The sequence below is a fragment of the Oncorhynchus masou genome, chromosome 5 (genome assembly GCF_036934945.1).
Source record: "Oncorhynchus masou masou isolate Uvic2021 chromosome 5, UVic_Omas_1.1, whole genome shotgun sequence".
NCBI lineage: Eukaryota > Metazoa > Chordata > Actinopteri > Salmoniformes > Salmonidae > Oncorhynchus > Oncorhynchus masou.
Genome location: NC_088216.1, coordinates 17,968,520 through 17,986,936, shown reverse-complemented (window position 1 = coordinate 17,986,936; position 18,417 = coordinate 17,968,520). Strand labels below are relative to the sequence as shown.

General features: G+C 44.6%; 1 protein-coding gene and 1 non-coding gene across 2 annotated transcripts in view; both read right to left on the bottom strand.

Annotated features, from left to right (window-relative positions):
* Positions 1-2,704: 2,704 nt before the first annotated feature.
* Positions 2,705-18,417, bottom strand: part of rbm20 (RNA binding motif protein 20) — a 69,026-nt gene continuing 53,313 nt past the window's right edge. Inside the window, 10 exon segments of the mRNA XM_064954509.1 lie at positions 2,705-4,302; positions 5,907-6,028; positions 7,038-7,148; positions 7,318-8,230; positions 8,336-8,700; positions 8,703-9,058; positions 9,231-9,310; positions 9,439-9,570; positions 13,357-13,391; positions 13,394-13,502. Of these exon segments, the coding sequence (XP_064810581.1) occupies positions 4,234-4,302; positions 5,907-6,028; positions 7,038-7,148; positions 7,318-8,230; positions 8,336-8,700; positions 8,703-9,058; positions 9,231-9,310; positions 9,439-9,570; positions 13,357-13,391; positions 13,394-13,502 (2,292 nt within the window). The 3' untranslated portion in view covers positions 2,705-4,233.
* Positions 10,880-11,013, bottom strand: LOC135540544 (small nucleolar RNA SNORA18). The gene has a single exon (XR_010455835.1). It is a non-coding gene; the product is annotated as a small nucleolar RNA SNORA18 (small nucleolar RNA).

The following is an 18,417-nucleotide window of genomic DNA, read 5'->3' as shown; positions in this document are numbered from 1 at the left end:
AGAGAGAGAGAGAATTAGAGGGAGCATACTTAAATTCACACAGGACACCGGATAAGACAGGAGTAATACTCCAGATATAACAGACTGACCCTAGCCCCCGACACGTAAACTATTGCAGCATAATTACTGGGGGCTGATACAAGAGGGGTCCTGAGACACTCTGGGCCCGTCCGACGATACCCCAGGACAGGGCCAACCAGGCAGGATATAACCCCACCCACTTTGCCAAAGCACAGCCCCCACACCACTAGAGGGATATCTTAAACCACCAACTTACTACCCTGAGACAAGGCCGAGTATAGCCCACAAAAATCTCCCCCACGGCACGAACCTGAGGGTGGCGCCAACCCGGACAGGAAGATCACATCAGTGACTCAACCCACTCAAGTGACGCATCCCTCCTAGGGACGGCATGGAAGAGCTCCAGTAAGCCAGTGACTCAGCCCCCGTGATAGGGTTAGAGGCAGAGAATCCCAGTGGAGAGGGGAACCGGCCAGGCAGAGACAGCAAGGGTGGTTCGTCACTCCAGGGCCTTTCCGTTCACCTTCACACCCCTGGGCCAGACTACACTCAATCATAGCACCTACTGAAGAGATGAGTCTTCAATAAAGTCTTAAAGGTCGAGCCCGAGTCTGCGTCTCTCACATGGGTAGGCAGACCATTCCATAAAAATGGAGCTCTATGGGAGAAAGCCCTGCCTCCAGCTGTTTGTTTAGACATTCTAGGGACAGTAAGGAGGCCTGCGTCTTGTGACCGTAGCGTACGTGTAGGTATGTACGGCAGGACCAAATCGGAAAGATAGGTAGGAGCAAGAGCAGTAAAACTTTGTAATCAGCCCTAGCCTTAACAGGAAGCCAGTGTAGAGATGCTAGCACTGGAGTAATATGAGAACATTGTTGGGTTCTAGTCAAGACTCTAGCAGAGGTGTTTAGTACTAACTGAAGTATCCTGCAATTCTACACATTTCGCCAAAAGGCCGAGATAAAACTTTGCCAAAGCACCCCCACACAATCACTCCTCCTCCCCCATGCTTCATGGTGGGGACCACACATGCAGAAATCATCATCCGTTAACCTACTCTGCATCTTTTTTTTAACTAGGCAAATATTTAACCAAAGGTTGGAAACAAAAATATCAAATTTGGACTCAAATTTGCTTGTGTTTCTTGGTCCAAGGAAGTCTCGTCTTATTATTGGTGTCCTTTAGAAGTGGTTTCTTTGCAGCAATTCGACCATGAAGGCCTGATTCACTCAGTCTCCTCTGAACAGTTGATGTTGAGATGTGTCTGTTACTTGAACTCTGTGAAGTATTTATTTAGGCAGCAATTTCTGAGGCTGGTAACTCTAATTAACTTATCCTCTGCAGCAGAGGTAAGTAACTCTGGGTCTTCCTTTCCTGTGGCGGTTCTCATGCGAGACAGTTTCATCATAGCGTTTTTGCGACTTTCAAAGTTCTTGAAATGTTCTGCATTGACAGACCTTCATGTCTTGAAGTAACGATGAACTGTCGTTTCTCTTTGCTTATTTGAGCTGTTCTTGCCAAAATATGGACTTAGTATTTTACCAAATAGGGCTATCTTCTGTGTACCACCCCTACCTTGTCACAACACAACTGATCGGCTCAAACGCATTAAGAAGGAAAGAAATTCCACAAATTAACTTTTAACAAGGCACACCTATTAATTGAAATGCATTCCAGGTGACTACCTCATGAAGCTGGTTGAGAGAATGCCAAGAGTGTGCAAGGCTGTCATCAAGGCAAAGGGTGGCTACCTAGAAGAATCTCAAATATAAAATATATTTTGATTTAACACTTTTTTGGTTACATGATTCCATATTTGTTGTTTTATAGTTGTGATGTATTCACTATTATTCTACAATGTAGAAAATAGTAAAAATAAAGAAACACCTTTTAATAAGTAGGTGTGTCCAAACCTTTGACTGTTACTGTAGATATTTAAGTAATACACAATTTCCCTAATCTCTACTACACTACTTTTCCCAATTTCAAAACGTATAGCATTGTGTTCTGTAAATGAGAAAAGTCCAATCGATTATACATAACAAGTTGTTACTGGGAAACTGTCCAAAGATAGATAGTTTATTGTATATATTTTTTTCTATTTGACTGTAATGTGTAGTCAATGATCATGTCCAAGATTGCAATTGACTTGACCAAGTCTGTGCTATCAAAAGGAATAATCATTATACAATTAGTTTTGTCTGACAAGTGTAATTTCCTACCTTAACATCTGGGGGCGCTCCCCTCAAACAGTAGAACGTCACAATGCCCCATGCACATGAAAGTAGCAGTTTTTCTCATCCTCAAGGATTTTATTTATGCACGTAGTCTTTTACTGTGTTTTGCTTTTCCAAATTGTCTAATAAACTAAACTCATTATTTTGCGTCCCATTATTCAATGTGAGAAAATAGAGAAAATTGCTAAATTGGCAATACACACACCACAGGAGGTTGGTGGCACCTTAATTGAGGAGGACAGGCTCGTACGCATGTTTTCCATGTGTTTGTTGTCATTCCATCTGTGCCTTTCCAGCCATTATTATGAGCCGTCCTCCCCTCAGCCTCCGCCACTGATACGCAAACAGCTTTCTCTCTTAACATTTTTATTCAAATGATTTCATCAGAACATAACCATAAGAAAAGTTCAACAAAATCTTAAACACAATCTTAAAACTTGGAGCAACATTCACAGTGTAGAAAACAGAGAGAGAGAGAGCAAGTTTCAAACCCTGCCTCGACAATATATTATACTGACTTAAAATCACACTTAATTTAACTCTTAACACTTAATTTAACTCTTAAATAACACACATGGTCCAGTTCAAGTTTCTCTACAGTTTAAAGGCACTGTATAAATTATTTAGACATTTGCAAAATATTGAACCTGATTGTGACAAACTTTACAATTCACAAAGTTGTCAAAGTATTTTTTAAATTAAATCAAATAAGGGACAAAACACAATAGAAGAAAACATGAAGAAAACGTATGGCGATACTTTAGCAAAACTGTATCTCAATTTAAAGGAAAATTCCACACATAAAATATTTGTAGGTGTTTGTTTCATTAGTCGATTGTTGATATAGTCCCAAAATGACCTGCTTGTCAGAATTTCGGGACTAAAGCATTTACAGCACTTAACCTTTCAAGATGTGTAACTTTCAAAATTGATGCAAAATGCATCATACTGGGATGATTTCTGTATTTTGGAAGTTCCACATCTTTCAGACTGATATGTCTTTGTCCATGTCTGTTGGGAACTGTATTCCATTTTGTCTCAATGAACAGACACAGTAGGTATAACAAGTGTAGGCCTTCATATCCTCCAGTTATACACAAAAACACTGTGTAATGAAATATACATTCAAAATTCAATATCCGAATTAAACCAACCTGAGGATTACTTCTAAACTGCTACATCTAACAATGGCAGACATGTTCCAAGGCACTTTGCATCTATGTCATATCCCTAACACTTTACAGACTAAAATGAAAAGTTAAACCAAATGATTAACGTACTATTTGGAGTACAGCTACATGGAACAACATGGAACCAGAACCAGGACAAATACTAATATGGATGACTTTCAGTTCACTATATCACAGAGTCTGACTTCTACAATAATGACTAGAAAGAAGGCTGTGTTTATTCCAGCGATGAAAAACAAACACATTTATTCTCTACTGCAAATAAATCAAAGGGTGAAAGATAGATAAATATCTTTTTAACACAAATCTTTGGTGACCGGTTTTCATTTTCACAAATGTAGTACATTAACACTGGAACCTTTTTAAACTACAGTATTGTTTATACTATGTACAAAATCAAACATATTGTTTATTGTTATTGTTATTTTGTTGCGTTACTATTTTCTTTAGCAAATATTTGTCTTTCTTTTTATCTTGCATGGTTGGGAATGGGCTCGTAAGTCAGCATTTCACGGTAATATGTATTACTGTATATGGAGCATGTGACCAATAACATTTAATTTGATTTGTAGCAATGAGTTTTAGTCCAAACAATTCTCAGAGAATTGCTCTTCTCTCCTGGTCCAGTGCATTTCACTGTGTGACTTCCATCCGATATGTCATTTATTCATGTCTCTTTCGTTGAGTAGTCCTTGGCAAGCTCAGATCACTCAGTCTGTAGCACACACGCAACGCTGTCCACCATCTCAACTTGACAGTACCGAATGATGAGTATAGGTCAGAGGTCACTCTGTAGCTGAGGGGTCAGTTAGTGCACCAAGTAGACTCTCCTCTGCCAGCTGAGACAGGTACTTCTGTGAAGGGCACAAATATAAAAGTTAGCTTTGTGTACGTAGTTGTAGAGTTCCCCTTTAAGTGGGATATTCAACTGCCTTCAAATACTTAGACGATAACACGACTATCCGCGTTTCACCCTTATTTTGCTTTCCACTATGATACACTATAACTCCATCCGACTTCCTGTGAATTTTAAAATAAGGAGACCCGATTTATCTGTACTGAGTTACTTATGCATATTCCGCTATAGAAACTCCTCAGCCAGAGCTACTGCTGTTTGACACAATAGTGAAGGAGGGAGACCTCAGAGAGTGGAATGTTCTGAGAGAGAGGCAGGTGTTTCCTGAACAGACATTAACCTGTCTAGTTTCTACATTCACTGTATTTCCCCAGTCCTGTTAAAGGCCAAAACCATCAGCAGCAGCCCTCTCTCGGCTAAGCGGGTAGCAGCAGGGAGCCCCCACACACACAATCACACACACAAAACCCCTCAGCTTTTGACGGACAGCGCAACTGTTCTTGAGGTTTTTTACCCTCGCAATGTAATCCATCAAATGTGAAGGAATCTTTTCCCCTTCTGGCTGCTTTCAGCTGTGCAGCTTTGCATGTGTGTGGGGTGTTAGCGTGCGAGTGTGTGTGTGTGTGTGTGTGTGTCTGGATGGGCATTGGGCACTAATAGGTAACCTAATACAACTCCCAGTACTCAACACTGTGAGGGGGCCTTCCTGTAGTCAATGGGCTGCCCCTTCCACTGCCTGTTCACAGCCGCACAGAAATACCCTGGCCTGCTGAACCAAGAGCCTATTGGGAATGAACCTTCAGAATGTTATTACTTTACTTGAAGAGCACAATGGGTCTAACAAATGTAGGACTTTCTATCCGCTAGTTAGTCTACACGTTGCCTGTGCACAAAGGAGGTCCCCAGGAAGGACTAGAGCAGCTGGGCCCTTTGGAAGGGAGCCTTTAGGAAGTAAAGTCATGGATAGACTCCCATGGGTGCCACACTAACACCCTCTACTCTACTCACTCATCGAAAGTCTCCTTTTCTGACACCCCATTGTAGGATTCCCCCCCCCCCCGCGGTGTAGAGGGGAAAAAGCTTTGGATTGTGCTGCCAGTTTTGACGTGTGTGTGTGTGTAATAGAGAGAGTGAGTGACTGATCTCTCTATCTCGTGTTCTGTCCCATGGTTGGGTAACATGTGCCACACTGTAACTCAATTCTAAAGACATTTTTCTAAACTTTGGTCTCACAATGATGTCACTGAGTTTCCAAGCTTTCCCTGTAATAACTAATACACATGTTCACACATATATGTTCATGGCTCTTCTGCAAGGGGTAGTGTAAGTTAAGAGGGTTAGTGTTTCCTGCTATCAAAATCATCATCATCGTTCATCCCCTTCCTTCTTTCTTCTCCTCCTCCTCTTCTTCCTAACCCGGGCGACGCTAGGCCAATTGTGCATCACCCCACGGACCTCCCGGTCGTGGCCGGTTACGACGGAGCCTGGGCGCGGACCCAGAGTCTCTGATGGCACAGCTGGCGCTGCAGTACAGCGCCCTTAACCACTGCGCCACCCGGGAGGCCTGAATGACCCATGTTAATAGTAAATGTGTTGCTGTACCTGAAGATTCCTGTAGTGGACAGTACTACGACAGTGAGAGGTCTTGGCTGTCTCCTCGCTGGTGTAGAACAGGTCACACAGCTTACAGTAGAACCCCGTACTGGGCACGATGAACTCCACCCCTAGAACAACAACACACCAATCAGAAAACTGCTAATATACCTCTAGAACAGCACAAACCAATCAGAGAACAGAACATGTACCCCTACAGCAGCCACAGACCAATTAGAGAAGAGAATCCCCCGACCATACAACAGCATCAGACCAATCAGAACACAGCCCATGTACCTCTAAAACTCGTATTAAAAGTTGTTACAAATCTGATTCGATTGTTACTACACAAGGACTAGAGTAACGTAATGTAGTGTTACCAATGTAACTGATTGGCTAGAGAGGTTATCCAGGGCTAACTCCCAGGTCTGAAACAGACACGTTTTCAAAGGCAGCTAGGAGGAAAGTCAACGGGGCAGCATGGCCCCTCTCCCCCTCATCTGTAGCCTCGTTGTCAGTGTGACAGAGTGAAGTTGTTAACTCTTCTGATCTCGATCAGCTGCACTGTCACTATCTCTCTCATGGGAGAACACAACACAACACTGCAGCCAGACACTACTCAATTGTGAATCTATCTCAGCCATGCTATCAATGACTGTAGCATTTGTCTGTGAAACACACACACACACACATGGTGCACATACACTGACACACACCCACGTACACACACACACAGCATACGCACACAGACACACACACACGGTGCACATACACACACACACTCGAAGGCCATCATAGTCCACTCATGTGTAGCGTTCACCAACGAGGCACAGTAGGTCATGTGTTGTGTGTGCCTATGTCATTCCAGGCCTAAATAAACACATCTCAGGGGTGCGTTTAACACCTTGCTCTCAACAAGTGGCCAGCTGAAGCTACCACATGTGCTCTTTCACTCCAGGCACAGATAGCATTGGTATAACAGGTTGTTGATTAATAATCATATTATATTCAATAAGCTTTATTTGTCACCAAGGCCAAGGGGCAGTTTTTACTGGGCTTAAAATGACATTGCAGATCGCATACATACAACAAAAAAACAACAACAATACTTCATGTAAATAAAAGTAATTTGGTCCTTACCCAGAGGGATGCTGTGTTCACTGATAATCTTCTCCTGCCCTCTAGAAGGTGAGGGAGCCCCTATGTCTATCAGGTTTATAGGACGTGGGACATGTGTTGAATTCTGGATGACTGTAAATGAGAAGTGAACATAAGTTACCTATAAAATCTAGAAGAATAACATCTGTACAATAATAAACAGGAAACATGGATGACGATTCAGAATCCCGATACTGGCTTATTTGATCAGGAAGTCAAATTCTGGACATATTATTTCATAGTGAGAGCAAATGTTCTGTACCTCTAGGAGTCTCAGCCTTGTGCTGCTGTATGTCTGGCTTCATGACCGTTACTTCCCTCCCCACGTCCTCCATCTTGTGTATTACATCCTGGGTCTTGCTGTTTTCACACGAGTCAGCGTGATTGGTTAGCGCCAGCTCCTGCGTCGGCGCTCCACTCTTCAGTACTTCAGCTTCCAAACACGTCTCTTCCAGGGCTGCCTTGAACTCCGGGTTGGGGAAATCATCCAGATCTGAACTGAGCTGTTCTGAGGCTACTGGGATGGGTGGCTGTGGCTGTGGCTGTGGCTGTGACTGTGGCTGTGGCTGTGGCTGTGGCTGTGACTGTGGCTGTGGCTGTGGCTGTGGCTGTGGCTGTGGCTGTGACTGTGGCTGTGGCTGTGGCTGTGGCTGTGGCTGTGACTGTGACTGTGACTGTGACTGTGGCTGTGGCTGTGGCTGTGGCTGTGACTGTGGCTGTGACTGGTCTGTGGGGCTGGGGTTTGTGCTAATCTCCCCATCTTTCTGCTCTGTAGGTATAGGATCCACCACCCCACCTACCCCACCTCCTCTACCCAACTCTGTATCCTCTCTCTGGGCTAACTCCTTCTCAGAGCAGGGCCTGGGACTGGGGGTGGATGTTGATCGTGGAGCCTCCCCCTCCTCCTCCTCCGTAGGATCCTTTTGGAGGTCTGAGGCTGACACATCCTCGTCATCCTGCAGCTCAGGGAGGTCCGGTTCGATGATGGAGTCGTCCTCTCCTACCTCGTCCACTGTGACCAGCTCCTCCATGTTCTTGGGGTACCAGCCCTCTCCCTCTGTGTCGTCCCCACTCTCCCACTCCTCCGCCTCGCTGTCTTTTTCTCTCTCATGCTTGCCACTTCGTTGAGGAGAAACAGACTTCTCTTTGGATCGCTGATCCTCAGCGGTTTCTCCCTGTAATGATACGGCATTTGTTTGTAGATAAGATATACTGTACATGTCCAACTTCTGATTTACGTATTAATCTTACTTACTAATAAAAAAAATCATATCACTTACGTTATTTTCAGTAATCTCTATTTCCGGTTTCTCCTGGTGTCTCATGGTGGGTTTCTTGCTCCTTCCCCATGTTGGGGAGCCTCCTCTCTGTCTTCTGTCTTCTCCTGTCCTGGTGGGTAGAGACTCCTCTCCCAGCTCTGACTCTGAGTGTCTGGATCTGTGGTAGTCCCCTCCATCCCTCCTCTTTGACTTGACTCTCCCCTCCTCATGTCTCTGGTACTGTGGCCTCAGGGGCTTCTCTGACTTATACACCTGCTGTGTTTTGTAGGAGTCCTCATCCATGTTCCTGTACGAAGGGAAGGGGGGCATCCCCTGAGGGCTACACCGCGGGTGGGGGTACCAGTCTCCCCCCCTGTTCCCCCCCTCATCCCCTCCCCTCTTCCTCCTCCTCTTTCGTCCGCTGATCTGGGACTGATCCGGTCTCGGTCGGAGGGTTTCAGGTACGGCTTGTTCCGTCGATCCTGCATCCTCCCGGTCAGCCTGTCGTCATCCACTGTACCTCCGTTCCTCCATGGCACCTCGTCCCTTTCCCTCTCTCGTTCTCTGTCCTCGTCCCCCTTTCTCATGTGATTAGCGGTCCAGGAGCCCCGTTCCGGGCCTCCTCGGCAGGGTGCCCCCTGCGGGCTGTGGGCTGAACTACAGGAGGTAAAGCTGGGGCTGTGGGAGCGAGGGCTCAGAGAGCGGCTGATGGGACTACGGGACCGCGCTCTCTCTGGCAGGTAGCTGGGAGGAAATCATAGAATTACTATGCAGTTTGTAGTCAGGAAGTAGTGTTGGATAATTTCATCCATTATTTGTCGTTTTGTCGATCGATCGTACATAGACAATCGCATATTACAACAAAAAATTGCAGCTAAGAAAATGTACAAGGAAAGAATGAAACAAGTCGCCTTACTGATCAGTCTCCTGCATCTCGTCCCTTTCCCTCAGAGAGTTGATATCCTGGATGATTGAATCAACGTCTTTACCTGGTTTCTGTATGAACAGAGCGTATCACACCATAACATGATACTGTACTGTAGATTCAGTACACAGTTGGTGCGACCTAAATAAAAACTGTAATAAACATTTCAACACCACATTGTCAACCTAATTCAACTCACCTTGAGCTGAAGCTCCTTGTATCTCTTGGACATCCTGATCAGTAGTTGCTGATCGTTGATCGTGGCTGGAGTCAGCTGGTAGTATTGAACCATAGCCTGGGCCGCCTCAATGTACGCCATCTCCACAAACGCCTGTGGGGTGAAGAGGAGGAGGAGGAAGAATAGTTTATTGATTCCTTACAGTCCAAGAAAATGTGTCTTACATTTTACCCCAAGCCCTTCTAAAGGCATGCAAACACACACACACAGGTTGGAGATGTTTGCGCAGAGGGTATTCACAGTGCAGATTTTAGGGCTTAAGTGCCTTGCTCAAGGGCACAACGGCAGTTGAGTGGAGTGAGAGAAAGACACCAATGTTAGACATCTGTTTGTGACAGTTTAACGTCCTTTTTTTCAAATAACATTTTTGCAATAACATATGTCAAACAAGGTGCGAGCAAATCTTCTATATCCCAGCCAGGTTATCATATTTCATTGGCATCATAAATCAAAAAGACAGTTACAATCTGCTCAGATACATTTCTGGGTAACCAACACCCATGATTTTAGTGTAGTCGAGCCCCTTGACTGTGATGTGGGTGACATTAACGAGTCATTTTAATACAGTGTCTGATAAATGAAATTCTAGAGACTGAGTGAGACATCATGTTCTGTGATAAAATGGTTGGATGGACCGTAGGGAAAAAAAGACATCATTATCACATTACAATAGAAAATGGTCCATGAAACTGTAGGAAAAGGCATCTTATCGTATTACAAGATAATATGAAGTGGAAACAATTCATCTGGTCTATAGCAACACAGGGGTACTGGTCCATAGCAACACAGGAGTATTGGTCTATAGCAACACAGGGGTATTGGTCTATAGCAACACAGGGGTATTGGTCTATAGCAACACAGGGGTATTGGTCTATAGCAACACAGGGGTACTGGTCCATAGCAACACAGGGGTATTGGTCTATAGCAACACAGGGGTATTGGTCTATAGCAACACAGGGGTATTGGTCTATAGCAACACAGGGGTACTGGTCCATAGCAACACAGGGGTACTGGTCCATAGCAACACAGGGGTATTGGTCTATAGCAACACAGGGGTCCTGGTCCATAGCAACACAGGGGTTACTGGTCCATAGCAACACAGGGGTACTGGTCCATAGCAACACAGGGGTATTTAAAGATATTAGATAACTGCTCCAGTTGTCAAGGGCATTGACCCTTTTCTCCCAACAAATATATGTGACTAATATTGTGACTAGACTCCACAGTAGAGCAGCAGACATTTGTGAGGGGGAAAATGGTGTATCTGGTCCTTAGCAACCGAGGGTTTTTTCAAGACATTTGCAAAGGGGCACACGTCCTTTGGTTTCCGTTTCTCCATGGCAGTTATTTATTCATTGAAGTGTGACTTGACTCCCTAGTGGAGCTGTATACATTAGTGAGTATTTGTTCTGCAGTGATATCCCACAGGGCTAATGGCAGTAGCTGTGAGGGTAAAGCGAAACCACAGGTTTGTTCTTTGAGGCATTTCCAACGACTCGGGCTCACTGTGAGGAGTCTGTCGGGATAGGCCTCAGTCGTTAAGTTCATCTCACTGTGAGGAGTCTGTCGGGATAGGCCTCAGTCGTTAAGTTCATCTCACTGTGAGGAGTCTGTCGGGATAGGCCTCAGTCGTTAAGTTCATCTCACTGTGAGGAGTCTGTCGGGATAGGCCTCAGTCGTTAAGTTCATCTCACTGTGAGGAGTCTGTCGGGACAGGTCTCAGTCGTTAAGTTCATCTCACTGTGAGGAGTCTGTCGGGATAGGCCTCAGTCGTTAAGTTCATCTCACTGTGAGGAGTCTGTCGGGACAGGCCTCAGTCGTTAAGATAATCTCACTGTGAGGGTCTGTCGGGACAGGCCTCAGTTTAATCTCACTGTGAGGAGTCTGTCGGGACAGGCCTAACTAAGTTCATCTCACTGTGAGGAGTCTGTCGGGATAGGCCTCAGTCGTTAAGTTCATCTCACTGTGAGGAGTCTGTCGGGATAGGCCTCAGCCGTTAAGTTCATCTCACTGTGAGGAGTCTGTCGGGATAGGCCTCAGTCGTTAAGTTCATCTCACTGTGAGGAGTCTGTCGGGATAGGCCTCAGTCGTTAAGTTCATCTCACTGTGAGGAGTCTGTCATAGACCTCAGTTTAAGTTCATCTCACTGTGAGGAGTCTGTCGGGACAGGCCTCAGTCGTTAAGTTCATCTCACTGTGAGGAGTCTGTCATAGGCCTCAGTCGTTAAGTTCATCTCACTGTGAGGAGTCTGTCGGGATAGGCCTCAGCCGTTAAGTTCATCTCACTGTGAGGAGTCTGTCGGGATAGGCCTCAGTCGTTAAGTTCATCTCACTGTGAGGAGTCTGTCGGGACAGGCCTCAGTCGTTAAGTTCATCTCACTGTGAGGAGTCTGTCGGGACAGGCCTCAGTCGTTAAGTTCATCTCACTGTGAGGAGTCTGTCGGGACAGGCCTCAGTCGTTAAGTTCATCTCACTGTGAGGAGTCTGTCGGGATAGACCTCAGTCGTTAAGTTCATCTCACTGTGAGGAGTCTGTCGGGACAGACCTCAGCCGTTAAGTTCATCTCACTGTGAGGAGTCTGTCGGGATAGGCCTCAGCCGTTAAGTTCATCTCACTGTGAGGAGTCTGTCGGGACAGGCCTCAGTCGTTAAGTTCCTCTCACTGTGAGGAGTCTGTCGGGACAGGCCTCAGTCGTTAAGTTCATCTCACTGTGAGGAGTCTGTCGGGACAGGCCTCAGTCGTTAAGTTCATCTCACTGTGAGGAGTCTGTCGGGACAGGCCTCAGCCGTTAAGTTCATCTCACTGTGAGGAGTCTGTCGGGACAGGCCTCAGCCGTTAAGTTCATCTCACTGTGAGGAGTCTGTCGGGACAGGCCTCAGCCGTTAAGTTCATCTCACTGTGAGGAGTCTGTCGGGATAGGCCTCAGCCGTTAAGTTCATCTCACTGTGAGGAGTCTGTCGGGACAGGCCTCAGTCGTTAAGTTCATCTCACTGTGAGGAGTCTGTCGGGACAGGCCTCAGTCATTAAGTTCATCTCACTGTGAGGAATCTGTCGGGATAGGCCTCAGTCGTTAAGTTCATCTCACTGTGAGGAGTCTGTCGGGACAGGCCTCAGCCGTTAAGTTCATCTCACTGTGAGGAGTCTGTCGGGACAGGCCTCAGCCGTTAAGTTCATCTCACTGTGAGGAGTCTGTCGGGATAGGCCTCAGCCGTTAAGTTCATCTCACTGTGAGGAGTCTGTCGGGACAGGCCTCAGTCGTTAAGTTCATCTCACTGTGAGGAGTCTGTCGGGACAGGCCTCAGTCGTTAAGTTCATCTCACTGTGAGGAGTCTGTCGGGATAGGCCTCAGCCGTTAAGTTCATCTCACTGTGAGGAGTCTGTCGGGACAGGCCTCAGTCGTTAAGTTCATCTCACTGTGAGGAGTCTGTCGGGATAGGCCTCAGTCGTTAAGTTCATCTCACTGTGAGGAGTCTGTCGGGACAGGCCTCAGTCGTTAAGTTCATCTCACTGTGAGGAGTCTGTCGGGACAGGCCTCAGTCGTTAAGTTCATCTCACTGTGAGGAGTCTGTCGGGATAGGCCTCAGTCGTTAAGTTAATCGTTAAATTCATCTTTTAATAATCATCAGGTAAGACCAAAAACGAGCTCACTTTTTGGCCATTCTGGGACTGGAGGACTGGAGTTGTCTACTTGTGTTTGAAGTTGTGTGGTTGTGTTTGGAGTTGTGTACTTGTGTTTGGAGTTGTGTGGTTGTGTTTGGAGTTGTGTACTTGTGTTTGGAGTTGTGTGGTTGTGTTTGGAGTTGTGTGGTTGTGTTTGGAGTTGTGTGGTTGTGTTTGGAGTTGTACACTCATGTTTTAAGAGAATAACATTGTACTGTACCTGGTGGGTAGAGCGCATGAGGATGTAGTTGGTGACTTTCCGAAGGGCAGTCCCAGGTTGATGACATCATTCTCTGTGCAGCTGCCCTCGGGGAGGTTGCAGATGTGGACGACCCGTCCTGTGATTGATTTCCTGGGTGGAAATGCCTAAAATAAAGAGAAATAAGAAAAATGCATCAGTATGTTTATTACTGTTAAAACATCATACGATTCGTGTAATATTTCACTGTACTTCATGTATTATTTACACTAGTAAAAGTCTGATTAAAATTACAAATATGGAAAAACATGTCCGCTTTTAAGAAAACAGCACAATGATCTGAGAAATGATCATACAGAAATGCAGTCCATTCTAGGCTGTTGCTGTCTTCTTCCCTCTTTTTGGAAGACTTTTAAGGTCAATAAAAATATGTGACCCTACTTCAGCCACAGACTGTAGATCTGGACTAGACTGTAGGGAACTATTTCCTCTCTAATGTCAAAGCACTTCAACATTATCACTCACACTCAGCTGCAGAATGTGATGTATCCCTCCACTCTTAGAGCGCATCCCTCCACCTCAGTGGCTCTGCTATAAATAGATCCCTGGTGAAGCGACACAGTCGCCGTGACAGCGTGACAATGATAATGAGAGCTTTCTCGCCAGTAACCCCTTGGACATGTCAGCTGACCAGGTACAGACATACATAGCACACACACACGCACACACACACACAAAGACCCAGACATCCCAGTCATCTTTGTCACTAATCCCTCTGGATTGCCAAGTATAGCAACCCCCGCTGCTCCTCTCCCCCCACCTCCTCCCTACTTCCCCCTCTCTCTCCCTCTCAGAGTGGTGTGACTTACACCCAGGGGCAGCACTCAGCTCTGAGGTAAAAACCATTGGCCTCTCGTCTGGCTGACTAATGGCCAACAAAGTAAGTGAATGAAGAGGACGTCAACACTATTCCCTAATAGCTACGACACCAGATGTAATGGGAATCAGCATCATGGGTCAGCCTATGGAATATATCAACCACGGTGTTGTTCACTTGATACAGCACTGGATATACAGTAGCATATGGTTCTGTACACTACTCAGACATTTAATGTTCCCTTACCGGAAGACGTTCAACATGTCTTTATTTTTTATGGATCTGTAATCTTTAATTCTGCATTGTTGGAAAAAGGCCCCGTAACTAAGTATTTCGCTGTTAGACCTGTTGTTTACAAAGAATGTGACAAATTTGATTTGATTTGTATTTGGAAATTCCAGGCCAAACTGAGATCGTTCCTAACCCTAACTTTCACCTTCAGATCACTTCAAAGCAAAATGTGTTTATGTGTCACATAAAACAGCACTGACAGACAGTCCCTGACAGCCGGGGGTTTGGGTGACCATGACATTACCCAGGATGGTCATAAGTCCCTCCATGTTGTCCCTAACCTCTGCCCTCTCTACTGTACAATATGTCAGGTAGTGCTGGATTTCTGCAGATCAGACTTATAAGAACAACAACTCTGCAGCCTATCAGACCTGATCTGTCCTTAACCATGACATTACCCAGAGACGGGCTGCCCAGCTAGCCTGACAGACAGTCCCCCTCTTACCTCTACCCTTTGTCCTCTCTGCCTTCTGTAAAATGTCCGGTAGTGCTGGATTTCTTACGAAAAAATCCCTTTACAGGTAAGAACAACACTGTAGCCTGACTAGGGTTGTAAAGGGAGGGTATATTAGTGGTAACTTTCTACGTTTACCAGTACACTACCTGAATTTTGGTAACTTTCAAGGCATTTATGGGATTTTATAGTGGTCTTTTTTGTGTGGCGTTATCGCATGTCAAATATATAAATGAATAAAATAAGATGATTTTAAAACAGAGAAATAGAATGACAAAGCTGTACAACATGCGAAATATAAACCATCAACTTAGTGAACACCATTGGTGTTAAATATGAGCGTTTCAACATGAAGTATCTTTTATTTATTTTTACACTGTTATTTATTTTACTAAGCCAATATGTCTTTGTTGTAAATATTTTGGTGCCAAACTAGTGGCAGTTGTGAAAAAAGGCAATAGTTGGAAGAGTTGTAGAGTTTATTGAAAATAATGCCATTGTTGATTAGAAGCTTTTTTCATTAATTAGACTATTTTCTCTTGAAACTGGACAATATGGATACATATATAAAACATGACTACTTTAAGAAATAGTTATTAAAGTATAAATTACCAAAGTTACCATAGATTGCCACAGATTACCTGTTAATTGCCAAAATTACTGAAAGTTCTGTTAACTTTTGTAAATTACCGGTAGTTTTGCAACCCAAGCCTGACGGGCCTAAACTGTCCTTAATCATGATACTAACCAGAGAACAATGATTCTACCCCAGGGACGGGCCGCCCAGCCCGCCTGACAGACAGGCACACATGTGGGACAGTCTGGGATCTGATTCTCCTGGGTCTGGGCCTGAGTCAGTAACAGAAGCCAGGGCCAGCGATGGTGTTGTTGTTATAAGGAACTTGTACAGAGGAAATCTAGCACCAACAGATGTTCTACAAGTGGTAGAGAGGACAGGGGGACAGGGATATTGAAGTACTGATGCTGCTCTGTTTTTAAAGTTTCCTTTCGCTGCCACGCCCCCCCATAACGTCCCTGATGCGAGTTTGAGTAATGCCCATCGATCTTCTGTAAACTAACTTGATTGTCTTTTAAGAAAATCAAACGTGCATTGTGCTTGATGGTCCCTATACACCCCAGGTCACAGGCTAAAATTGGGGAACTCTTACCAGCGTATCTGTATAGCTACCTATTTCCAATAAGGAACACTGCTACATTTGATAATAGACAGAAAACTAGACTATACTAGTAGATGTGATGAGTTGGGAAAGTTGTGCCAAAAGAACATTGCTACTATGCTGCTACCCTATAATCCTCCCCTCAACCCAATATTAGAACCAAGATGTTACACCCCAAGATTAGAACCAAGATGTTACACCCAAAGATTAGAACCAAAATGTTACACCACAAGATTAGAACCAAGATGTTACACCACAAAATTACAACCAAGATGGTACACCCCAACATTAGAACCAAGATGTTACATACCAAGATTAGAACCAAGATGTTACACCCCAAGATTAGAACCAACATGTTACAAATTAGTATTCAGTTTGTGAAAAGAGCATTGCTACTGTGCTGCTCATCCCATAAAACCTACGATTAGAAGCAAAATGTTACACCCCAAGATTAGTAGGTAGTTTATGTAAAGAACATTGCTACTGTGCTGCTATACCCTAGACTAATCCGCTATCCCCAATGTTAATCTATCCAAAGCCCTGATTGCCTACAGAGTTAAATAACTGTCGTTTAACTGCCCCTGGCCTGCCACCTGATTTTAACGGTTTCAGATGCGAGAGTGATAATTCTATTAGCGGCTCTGTGCCAACTACCACTAAACTAAGCTAGCTATCTAGCTAGCGCACACACACACACACACACACACACACAGACACACACACACACACAGACACACACACACACACACACACACACACACACACACACACACACACGAAAGGTCACAGCAGCCCAGTCAGTAAACAGCTACAAAAATAGACAGCAACAGGCTGTTAATGTCCTTGAGGTGAAAGAGGGAAGAGGAGTTTTGCCACCGGCCCGGCCGGTCGTCGGGTTGTATCAGTCAGAGTGTTTGCCTTGTAAATATGTGGTCCAGCGATCTGGACACTTGTTCATGCTTTTACATCCTTTGGATCCATAAATTGAGGGTCAAACAGTGTCTGTTTCTGGGCTTGGGGAAGACGTTGACGCTTCTAAATCACAGATCTTGGATCAGATTACCCTAGTCATAAACCATTAGGAGGATGAATGTCTGACCTTGTATCACTGGTTAAGGGCTAGACCTCTTCATACTTTTATACAGCCTGAGCCTTACCCCTGACTTGAGGGTCATACAGTGTAAATGTTCTTGGGCTGTGGAAAGATGTCAACGCTTCTTAACCTTTATTTAACTAGGCAAGTCAGTTAAGAACAAATTCTTATTTTTAATGACGGCCTAGGAACAGTGGGTTAACTGCCTTGTTCAGGGGCAGAAAGACAGATTTTTTACCTTGTCAGCTCGGGGATTCGATCTAGCAACCTTTCGGGTTACTGGCCCAAGTGCTCTAACCACTAGGCTACCTACAGCAGCAATGACATTACCCCTTGCTTCAATTGGAACTATTTAGAATGGTGTAACAAAAAAAAAGCTTCACATTGTATCAGTGGTTAAAGACCATTTCTTTACTATAAATCTATGTATTGTAGTATATTGCAGACCAAAAGGAAACACTAGTCCTTACGTTGACATTGGACATTGTTAGTGTGTATATGACTCATTTAGCTGATCTACAACAGCTGTGGATGGACTGGAGTGTTGCTGTTGATTAGTGTGTGGAGGCTGACAACGGCAGATGATTTATACATCTCGTAAACGTGATTGGGTTTACTGGGGTACAGGGAGCTGCATTTCTGTTGGGAGATTGTATTACAAATCACACACTATCTGACCTTCAGATCTGGGTTCAAATACTGTTTCTAATACTTTATCTGGGCTTACTTGAGCTTCACCGAGCGCGATGGAACCAATAGAATAGTTGTAAAAGTGCAATCCCCGCCCATCTGGCAGTCAAGGCAGACTAGAGCAAACTGTTAGTATTTGAAAGATTTCAAATAGTATTTGAACTGTGGTCTGATGACCTATTCATCAGGAAATGAAGTGAAGTTACAATTGTACAAATACATGAGGCAGTTAGCTAAGTTACCGGAACGGCCTGGCAAATGTCATTGCTGCTGGTAAACCACATTTGAAACGTGCGACTGGAATGATATGACATTGTGATGTTTATCACATGGTTTACATGTGATGGTCTTTGATGTCAGTGTTCAATTGATATTGACTTTGCAATCAATTACAAGAAAGACAGATGGAAAAAAAAGAGAGCGAGAGAGAGAGAGAGAGAGATGTTTTTGTGCACCAGTGAATGTTTTGATACTGCTACCAAGAGTCAATCAAACATGC